Genomic DNA, 10584 nt, shown 5'->3' with positions numbered 1-10584 from the left:
TATGGGCAGACACCATTGCCAAGTCTAGATCAAGGAAAAAAAAAAAGGACTATTTCATAAAACTTAATGAGAACTCAAACAGTAACGTTAGCAATGTTTCTCTTGCACATAAAAACTACATACTAAGTTATAAAGTAGCAATGGGTTTAAGGCTCAACACTAACTTAACTTTTGCCTTTAAAAAAAAAATAAATGAACAGTTTTCCAGATCAGATTACTCGAAATATTTATTCACAAGTACATACGGTATTAAACAGATGTGTTTTCCAAAGAGACATTGTCAGCAGTAACATAAGAGGCTCTGATATTTGCCAAGTGCACGTTTTTAGGCAGCAAGAGAAAACTGCAAAAACGAAGCCTTTCTATCGGCAAGGTCAGGTTTCTTCCCCATCCTTAGGTGATCCTCAGTTCCAGGCCAGTACAGACTGCTTCCCCAGGCTTGAACAGAACCAGGCAGCCGCTAAGGTGCAGCACCAGGTGACTGCTGCAAACATTAGAATCAAGGTCGCATTTTTAAACTCATCCTCAAATTTCAGGATACAAGGAAACGCTTTCTCAGGGGACAACGGTCACTGGAGTTTATGGCTGTCTTCTAAAATAGCTGGTGCCTCTGAAAGAGCTTCCACGGAGCAATCCCTAGCAGGAAGCTTACTACACCTCAGTTGTCCTGGAAGGTCATCTCTTACAACACTGGTGGCAATGACGAAATTCAGGCAGTTCAAGAAGCATTACCCACCCCAAAAGATGCGTTGTGGAGAAGCCCACCACTACGATGAGTTACTTTGATTAGCAGGCTCATAAGAAGACAGGCTGCAACGTCCTGACACTCACTGGTGAAGAACTGCACTCTTACACAGACTGAGACACGTTAGCACTGGTATTTCTCTAGTTAAAGGGCACCGTTCCGTCTCTTTGCTCCAGATTAAATCAGGCACCACCAGAAAACAGAGCAGATCTAGTAAGAAAATTCCTATCTGTTGTCATAGGCTTTATCAAATGATTTACCACTCAATACCGCTTTCAGCCATCTAGTGACAGGATGTCAGGTTCATGTTCATAAATCATACCAAGGTGAATAATACAGCATCTGGCCTCTGTGTCCTAAGGCCTGTATCATCTGACTGATGCCTGACCACGTATGAAGCATTAATACACATTCAGTGCAGCGGAGATATGACCTGTCCTTTTATGCATTTCGTCAGGGCTCAGCTCTAGGAACTGTAAGTGTCAGTATCAAGATACCTGCCTACTGCTTGCATTAGGAAGAGAAATTCCACAGGCATTTGAGTAAGAAAACTAAGAACAGTTTTAAACAAATAACGACACGAGTGTTCGTAACAGCACCTTTATGGAACACAAGGTTAGCTTTAGCCAAGTGCCAGGTTGCATGAACTGTCAGTCCTCTATATAAAGAAAGCAATCTTGGTTTTAGTCCATCCGGATAAAGACTTGTAACACTCATTTATAGGCACGGTGCTTGGGCTATTTCCAAAGTAAAAAAAGGGCTTTCCATTACAGTGCTGGGAGTGGTTAACAAGACAGATACCTTATTACATTATTTTCCAGAGAATAACAATTCTCCTCCATTACATCCTAACTTTATTAGGATTTCAGAACACACAAGCAATGCAAACCTAGTTAAGATAAAGGAGGAAATTAAGGTAATGTAAGCTAAAGACCAAATAATTTTAATAGTTACAGACAATTTTGAGTATGTATTTGCGTGGGAAATCAGATACATTTTTGTGAATAAAAATTCCATCTCTCCACACAACAAACAGAATTCCTTGCCAGTAGAGGACTACACTGTGCACAGCTTGGCCTTGAAAAGAAAGTCTGGACTTCAGGCATATCCAGCTACGTGGATCAACAAGCAACCCCTTCAGATCCAGCAGCTTTGGTTTAGTGGACGGAAACTTTGGCCTATTGTTCAAACAAACATACTTGCCAGCAACGAACAAGTAAGACTGGATTTTTTAAAAATAAAGCGAAGTGTGATATGTGCATAAAGTCAGTGCCTTGATCCTTAAAAGCATCTCTATAAGCGACTTTACCTTAAAATGGGCAGTGCTTAAGTTACAAAAGATTCAGACCTTCAAGGCTGATTATTTTGTTTATGATGGTTGAAGAAACGGCTCTGCTTCAGGAATTCAGAAGATGAATCAGATTTAGTAGTAGATTTATTAATTTGCTGTGATTTACAATGAGGTGATCATGTCTGAACCAAGGAGACATCAAAACAGGTTTAGCCAGGAGGTTTATGGCTTCCAAGTCAAATTCATAGACCAGTGTCAGTCATTTGGGCAACTGAGGATTAGCAGACAAAAGGTAAGCGGAGGCCAGGTGCTGTACTGATGTTTTGGAGACAGTATTCCAACGTATCTTCTCTTACAGCAATTTCCTTTTCTCAAACTCCTGCAAATGGCACGCAGACATTACCAGTGGGGAAAAAAAGAAAATGCTTCTATTACTATTTTATTTTAAATTACTTTGTATTTATCTTAGCAAATCTGATTTTCAGAATTAAAAGCTGGAATTAAAAATTAAAACATAAAATGCATAATGTGTGCAAGTTAGAGGAAAGGAGAAGTATTCTCCCACCTCACATTAATAAACTGGCTGTGAAAGACCAGTAGTGCTAGACCGCAGTCAGTGCGCTGCCCTCAAATTGCAGTGCTGTCAAGGAACCATTTGCTCCCATGCATAGCATAACAGGCTTGAAAAGCACCAATTCTGCCTAAGAACTGCAGCAGAATCCTTACAGTAAAGGATTCAAGCCAGGGAAACACTGAAGTAAAGATTTTCATTTTAGTAAAGGAAGAAACACAACAGAAGAAGGGAAGATTCCCACAGTAGCCTGTGAAGATGCTATACTACTGTGGTCACCACAGGAAGGAAAAAAAAAGAAAACAAAAAATCACCCCCCTAGCAGAGCTGAATTACACATTTCCTCTAGCTGTGAAGCAATGCCTTTTTTTGGACATGAATTAAGAAAAATGCAAATAAACCTATTCCATGCAGAAGTTTTCCAGCCGTATGCATTCAGCCATAATTCTGAGTTAGTACTTAAAATAGATAGACCTATATGCCAAGGCTTTCCTTCCTCAAATACCCTACTTTCAGAGAATTTTTTCATATTTTAAATTAATTCAGGTTCTTTGCATCTAGAAAACACAATTCAACAAGTTGCTACACTTGAAAGCAAAACGTAATCTCTTCTCCACTTGGCTATGTTTACTTTTCTGTAAGGCAACATTACATAAAACTACGTGCGCACATTATCTAAGTAATAACTGCAGCTTGTTCAGTCAATAGAGTTCTTATGCTTAACCAAGTTCAGAACAACAGAGTATTTGGGTAAGAGATGGACTCCCAACTTTTATTCCCCCAAAAGTAGCTTCTTGCTCTGGATCAGTATGTATACGAGTTTCCAAGCAACGAACCTTGTAGATGGTGCTACCTAGCTGAGCAGGAGACATGCTGACAACAACACCAGCGCTCTGAAGAGCTGCTATCTTCTCTTTAGCTCCACCCTTTCCCCCAGCAATGATTGCTCCAGCGTGACCCATCCGCCTGCCTGGAGGAGCAGTCAGACCAGCTATGAATGACACTACCGGCTTGGCATTTTGACCCTGTGAAGAAAGAAAAGATACACGGGGGAGAGTGAGATGAGAAGTAAATCCAGATGGCAGATTTTTTTTTTTTAAATTTTATTTTTTTTAGTATCAAAGAGCCAGGCAAAGATATTAAAGCTAGACAAAAGATATTAAACAGCTAGACAACACGGAACCGAGAGTCTGAAGAGTGTGGAATACTATCTCTCCTGACAAGCATCATAAACCAAAAGCAATCAGAAACTTTAAAAAAAACCTCTCTACAGAGCCACGTATGTTACAAAAACCGGAGTGTTCACTACAAATATCATTACAGGACTAAAAATCTGAAGTTGACACGGCCCTCCAGTTAGATTTAATCTGGATAAAGCTCCTAATTTCAACTCTTTCTCTTTAAGAAAAGTATGACTGATGTTTTTTTTGTAAATAGAGATTAGAGATTGAACTGAGTTTTCCTTGACACGGCAAAAGAAGATGGCTAACTACCAAGGTGTCTGGAAGCAAGCTGTTTAAAGACTTACAGTATTATTTTCTTTCAAGAATGATGCTGCATCTTCTTCAGCATTTCCTCCAATTTCCCCAATCAATATGATCCCCTCAGTATGAGGATCCTTCAGGAAGACATCAAGGCAGTCAATAAAATTAGTTCCATTGAAGGGATCACCTCCAATCCCTGAAAAAAAAAATAAAACCACAAAAAAAAGGCTAATTCAAGATAATGACATTGCATTTACGATAAAAGTTTCAAAGTAAATTTCATCATGAAGAGTATTCCCAAAGGCTCATAAGGGGGGCAGCTCTGAAGGCCCTTCCCAAGTCAGAGTGTGCCAAATTCCTGCTCCAAATACCTCCCCCACAATTTACAGAAAGCTTTGATATCTGAATAATCACCTTTCAAACCATAAGCAAAATATTATGCCTTATACAGAGGCTCTGTGTAAGACACAGAAGGACCAAGACCCCAGCTCTAGAATTTTGCCGTAAGAAAACTGAATTTACTTAACATACCCAACTAAATGCCTAACAATGCCCTATCCCTTTATAATATTAAACTTCTTGGGAAAATCTGCTTCCAAATTGACGTCATATTTGCTGGCAGTTCTCCGTTCCAAGCTATTTTTTAGGCTGTTATTAATCTGACGTGGAAATGGTAATAGAGAAGGGTTATACTCTTCACAGCACACAGGGATCTCATTTCTCAACATAATTGCCATTCAGCAATTTCTATGCTAAAGAAATTACTTTGAATTTCTTCTTGTAAAGAAAAAGCAGATTAGTATAGGTGCAATAGGCTGTTTCTGAGGAAACCTACCAATGCAGAAAGACTGCCCCAATCCAACTTGCGTTGTCTGATGAACAGCTTCATACGTCAGGGTTCCAGATCTTGACACAATACCTTTAGGAAAGAAGAGGAGATAAACTTAAGACTAACATAGCTAAGCACATGACCAGAGGCAGCTGTTCTTATATTCATGAAAATCACCTTAATAAACTGGACATGAGATGCCAGGTTTTCCAGCTATCCTTGCCAAAACATGAAAACTCTATATAAGATTCTATCTGTACTATTTCTTGGTTGGCATTTTTTGACACTTAATTGTCAACAGACTAAACCTGCCCAGAAAGTCAGTAATATTAGCCGAGACAGCATTCCTCACGCTACAGCTTTACCAGGAGAGAAAACTGAAAACAAAATAGAAGAATATACTTCTTGTCTTGTATGGGAACAGCTGATGCACTGAACTTGGAACAGAGCTGCAGCTCAACAGTTAACATAAGAATTCTGTATTAATCACATCTCCAATATGTCCAGGCACACAAGAGATCCTCCAGAACAGAAATACGCTGCACAAATGCAAGTTATCACTATTAAGGTATTTGTTGCTGCAGCTCACTGCTCTACAATACACATTCAGCATTTACATTACAATATTACAAAAGACAACAGCCCCAGTTTTAAATTCAGGATGGAAGGTAATACAGAGCCTAGATCAGGGGCAAAAATATTTGCATGGGTTTTTTTGTTCATTTTTTCAAGTCAAGATTTCTGTTAACACTACAAGAGGCAAGATTTCCAGGAAAAAGACATCATCTCCCATCTACTTCAAGCCATCTAACAAGGAATATAATAAGTATATTGCATAAACAGAGGAAAAAATACACCACTAGACTAACAACTTAAGTTTTATCAACTGTTTACACTATTGGACAGCACAGATGTCTACTAGCAAAGGTTTTTTTTCTTGCTATGTTTGCAAAGGGCTTCTTGTTTACTATTAAGATCAGATTGCCTCAGAGAAGCTACAGATAAAAATAGCCACAGTCTTTGCACCTTTATAGCTTGCATCTCAAAATTATCAAATAATTCTTGGATGCCTCACAGTAATAGAAAGCTGGGGAGCGTATCACCAAAGGTCACAGTATTAGATGAAGTTGGGAGCATGGCAAAGTTACATTGTTATTCCCTGATCCTTGGATCACCATTGAAAAGGTTTCCAGCAATGGTGGGGCAACTGGATTCGGGATTTAAAATATCCTTTTGCACTTGATGTGCCTTGCATTGAGATTCTAATATCTTGTGACTACAAGACATTTCTTGTACATACTTAGAAAATCTTAACAGAACTTTGATTCAGAAGGGAGCTCAGGGCAACATCGGTTGATGCTACCTTTTACAGTCACAGAGCAATGTCTTGATGGTATCTACAAAGGGCATAACTGCAGTCATCTGATTTTTCAATGCCAGGTTTATAGGTATTTCTGAAAGCTGGAGGTGTGACACAAGTGTTAACACATCCTCCAGCATTCACTAGGTACAGATTATTCTCAAGTCAGAAGTGGTTAAGTAGCAGAGAGAGTTTCTGATGTTAGAAAAACTGCACTGAGTCCACATAGCTCAAGAGCACTGAACAGGTCTTCCCACAGTAAACACACTTTTCATCAAAAAAAAATTGTAATGTTGCAAAGGGTACTGTGCTCAAGTTAAACTGGTTACCCTGCTGACAGACAGCAGCATATGCCGTCTACAACAATGTTTCTGAAGCTCTATTTAAGTACAAATGCGTATTTTGGAAGAATTTTCTTTATAGCTCCTGAACGGCATTATTTTAAAAATAATCAAGTTGTTATTTCTATAGTTTAGAACAAGGAACCAACAGAAGGCAGGACAAGAGACTTGCATGCAACAGGGTGCGTAACTAATGTATGATTATGAACAAGTCACTGCCCTTCTGACCTTAATTCCGCTGTCTGAGAAGTGGGCAGTATATTTGTCACTTCCACTCACCATGGTATAGTTGTCTAACTTGACATGTTATGAACTTGCCTGTAATCTCTTCTCTTTGCTATAATACTGATCTCACTATAGGTGTAGGAGCCTAGTCCTCGGGAGCCAAGCTGTTGGCATGAATAGCGTTGGAGAGCTTAGTGCTCTCAAATCCCCAGATAAATGGAGGTATCCTCAAAGGAGGGTGTTAAGGAAACTAAGTCAATCACGTTACCAGAGGAAACTTCCAATTGCTTTGCCACTACCATCAGCACTCAGTGCCTGCTACGGCAGACTGACTGATTTTGGCCTTCAGGACTGATAATGGCGAAGTTCACTCACAAACTGAAGGACAAACAAGCTGTTATACAGCGTGTCAACTGTCTTCAGGGCAGCATGTGACTAGTCTCATGAATAAGAGCACTACAGTAACAAACTTTAGTTTTAGATGATGCGTAAATATTCAAAAACTCACCAATTCTTCCCTTCTTGTGAATGTGACCAGGCATGATACCAATTTTACATTCTCCAGGCTAAGGAAAGAGTGGAAGAAGTCAGATGGAACATTCAAACCATCACTAAGAATGGTTCAGCCCTGGAGCAAATCCAGAAGTCACTTACATTGATGACTCCAGGGCAGTTCGGGCCCACTAGTCGAGTCTTATCCTGCCGAAGCAGTCTGTGTTTAACCCGAACCATATCCTGCTGGGGAATACCTTCAGTAATGCATACAACTAAGGGCATTTCTGCATCGATCGCTTCATTGATCGCAGCAGCAGCAAACGGAGGAGGCACATATATAACAGTGGCAGAAGCACCGGTTTGTTCTTTGGCCTACAACGGACATAACAAAAAAAGATATCGAGCGTTTACTGGGGCCAAAGAGAACATTTGACAAATAGTCATTTAAAATATGTCCATTCACAGGCATAAATTAAGTAAATGGATATGTATTCATTTACTATAATCAAAGCAAGTGTTAAATTCACTGAAGATGGGACACATACAGCACAACTAGGAAACAGAACTAACCACTGCCTGGAAAGGATCTGCCCCACAAACACCATCATAAATACCCTTAGATAGTAGTTTGCTAAAAATTCATCATACACACCAGAATCAATCAGAAAATAGTTGCATGCATAAAGTAAGTGTATCCAGGCTCTATGAACTTCACAGTGGAAGCCAAACTCATGCTTGACCACACTGAATGCTCCCTCTTTTACAAGGCTTCTATTTCACTCCTTGCACAGTGACATCCATGGCTCAAACGTTTGTCTCTTCAGTGTGAGCAATGAAATAAGCAGCCCTTCAGCAGCATTAAACTGTCTGCCCTCCAGTCATTGCTGCAAATTACCTCCTTCACAGAATTAAACACAGGCAGACCCAGATGAGTTTTTCCCCCTTTCCCTGGAGAAATTCCTCCAACTAGATTGGTGCCATAGTCCAATGCCTGCTGGCTGTGAAAGGTGCCCTATGAGAGAGAAAATAAGTAAAGTTAAAAGGCATGTAATAGCAAATAAAATGAACTAAAAAAGTTGATGTTATCTATAATTCTGAAGGCAATTTATGGCACTTAAATTTACAATGAGAAAGGAAGTTTTCGCTACAGATACACAATCAGCTATTTTGAAGAGTGCATCAACGTGTTTTAAATGGATTCAGAATATGCTATGCTTTTTCTTTTAAATCACAGCACTGTGGTTGCACACTAAACGATATTTTGTTGTGTGTTGCTAATACACCTGCAGACATAGCAGCCACATTTTATTTTCCACATCAAGTCTGGCAGATGACAAGCACTATAATGAAATAGAAGAAATTATCATTCTCATTCATGACTCGCTGATAGTTTTAGCAAAAGCAGTCTTCTCCCCTTGCAAACGTGTAAAAGAGGGAATGTGAGAAAATTATTAAATATCGTGAAATAAAACCAGAAATTTAGTTCATAGGCATTGACATTCAAAGGCATTTGTGAAAGAGGCACTTCTAAAATGGTAAGGTTTTTGTATTTTTTTTTGCAAATTTCTCTTTACAAAGAAACCCTTTCAGTTGTATACAATAAAAAGGCTTAAGACCAAAATCAACAACAAAAATCAAGAGTAATATAATAGACTCAAACCCAAGTTTTAAGCTTGTGCACAAGTGGAAAAAAATTATCTAGTCTATTGAATTTAAGAAAAAAAAAGTCTATTTGGACCAAAGAAAGGAAACTACAGTGCTGAAGGGACCTTCCTGATCATGAAGTCCAGCTTCCTAGCAACACATGCAAAGCCAGTATATAATCCCTTTTATACGTTATTATGGGTTTTGGCCAATTAGCTTTCTGAACTGAAGGGGTGACATAAAAAATAGTTCATATACATACCTGTTTGCCTGTAAAACCCTGACAGATAACCTTTGTATTTTTGTTAATATACAGATTTTTCCTTGATGCCGAGTAGGAACAGTGCCGTACTCCGTTCTGTTGCACTAGAGAAAAAAAGAAAAGAGAGGACAAACCATTAATCCACTGCTTTGTTAGACTCTAAGTCAAAAAACATCCTATCAAGTGAGTGCATATATATTAATGCTTATATCAAAAGATTAATTGATCCAATAGTTCCTGTTTTCAAAAAGCAGCTCTGAAAGTTGTAAGTATTTAGGACTTGTTATTCTAAGATATCAAACACCTGTAGTTCACTCTACCTATCTTTGTGATTACTCAGTTTGCTAGGAATCAGGCTAGGTATTTCTCATATTGGGTACTTAACACCAGAACTCCAGTCACGACAAACAACACGCAGAACCATTATCTTAACCACTATTTTCATTTGCAGACGAACATGTTTCTGTCCTCTGAGAAATTCTGCAAAGTGACAAAGCAAAACTAAAATCCTGATATCCCAGAGGCTGTTACAACGTAGGTACTATGTTATACCTTCTGTGAACATAGCACAGTCCGTCCTAGACAGTGAGAGATACTGAAGAGGTCAAGGGTCCCTCAGCCCAGGTGAAACCTAACGCCAAGCAAGACAAACAGCAAGAGAGCTTCTTCCAACAGACACCTAGCTATGGGAGCCTAGGCATCACTGCTTGAAATGCACTTGGGCTTGTGAGGAAATACAGCTCTCCAGATACTCCACTAGAACCATTTTCAATTTAGTGTTCACAACTCTGGTACTGAAAAAACAAAACAACACAACACGACCACAGAAAAACAGCACGGTGCATGCTGGTATCAAAAAGACAAGGAGAATGACTGCATCTCTGCTGAAGGGAAAGATATGTTGACATCAAATGATTAAAAAAGAAATGCGCAGAATGTTACCATGCAAGAAAGCTTGAGATGAGGAGGAAAAAGAGGTCTTCTGGCATAAAAAGGATGCGTGCATTGCCTAAATTCATTGCCATATGCTTTTTCAAACACCAGAGTTTTGAGGGGTTCAGAACTGATTTACTCCCTGCAAGTGTTTTAGATAAAAACCGTATTTTGTGCTTAGAGTGAACATGAGAGGGTACAATCCTAATACAGAAACTGACACCAGTATGTTACTATACACCTCTTTAGTTCTTTTAAAACTTTACCACTTAAGATTTGAGGAAGTAAAAAGTGAAGCTGAAATAAAAATAAGAGATTCTGAATCATGGTCTGTGGACTGTTCCACATACTTGCTCAGGCAAGCCTGAACAAGGGAGGGATGATTTTTTTTTTTTTTTAGAACT

General features: G+C 39.1%; 1 protein-coding gene across 1 annotated transcript in view; it reads right to left on the bottom strand.

Moving 5' to 3' along the window:
* Positions 1 to 210: 210 nt before the first annotated feature.
* Positions 211 to 10584, bottom strand: part of SUCLG1 (succinate-CoA ligase alpha subunit) — a 14949-nt gene continuing 4575 nt past the window's right edge. The window contains exons 2-9 of the mRNA XM_019474663.1: positions 9248 to 9351; positions 8237 to 8353; positions 7501 to 7713; positions 7355 to 7412; positions 4927 to 5010; positions 4136 to 4287; positions 3444 to 3632; positions 211 to 2415 (exon numbers count right to left, since the gene is read on the bottom strand). Coding sequence (XP_019330208.1) covers positions 2389 to 2415; positions 3444 to 3632; positions 4136 to 4287; positions 4927 to 5010; positions 7355 to 7412; positions 7501 to 7713; positions 8237 to 8353; positions 9248 to 9351 — 944 coding nt within the window. The 3' untranslated portion in view covers positions 211 to 2388. The remainder of the gene's footprint in view (positions 2416 to 3443; positions 3633 to 4135; positions 4288 to 4926; positions 5011 to 7354; positions 7413 to 7500; positions 7714 to 8236; positions 8354 to 9247; positions 9352 to 10584) is intronic.

This window comes from Aptenodytes forsteri, unplaced genomic scaffold (assembly GCF_000699145.1).
Source record: "Aptenodytes forsteri isolate BGI_AS27 unplaced genomic scaffold, ASM69914v1 Scaffold141, whole genome shotgun sequence".
NCBI classification, from domain to species: Eukaryota; Metazoa; Chordata; class Aves; order Sphenisciformes; family Spheniscidae; genus Aptenodytes; species Aptenodytes forsteri.
The sequence above is the reverse complement of the archived record's forward strand: the minus strand, read 5'-3'. Positions and strand labels throughout refer to the sequence as shown.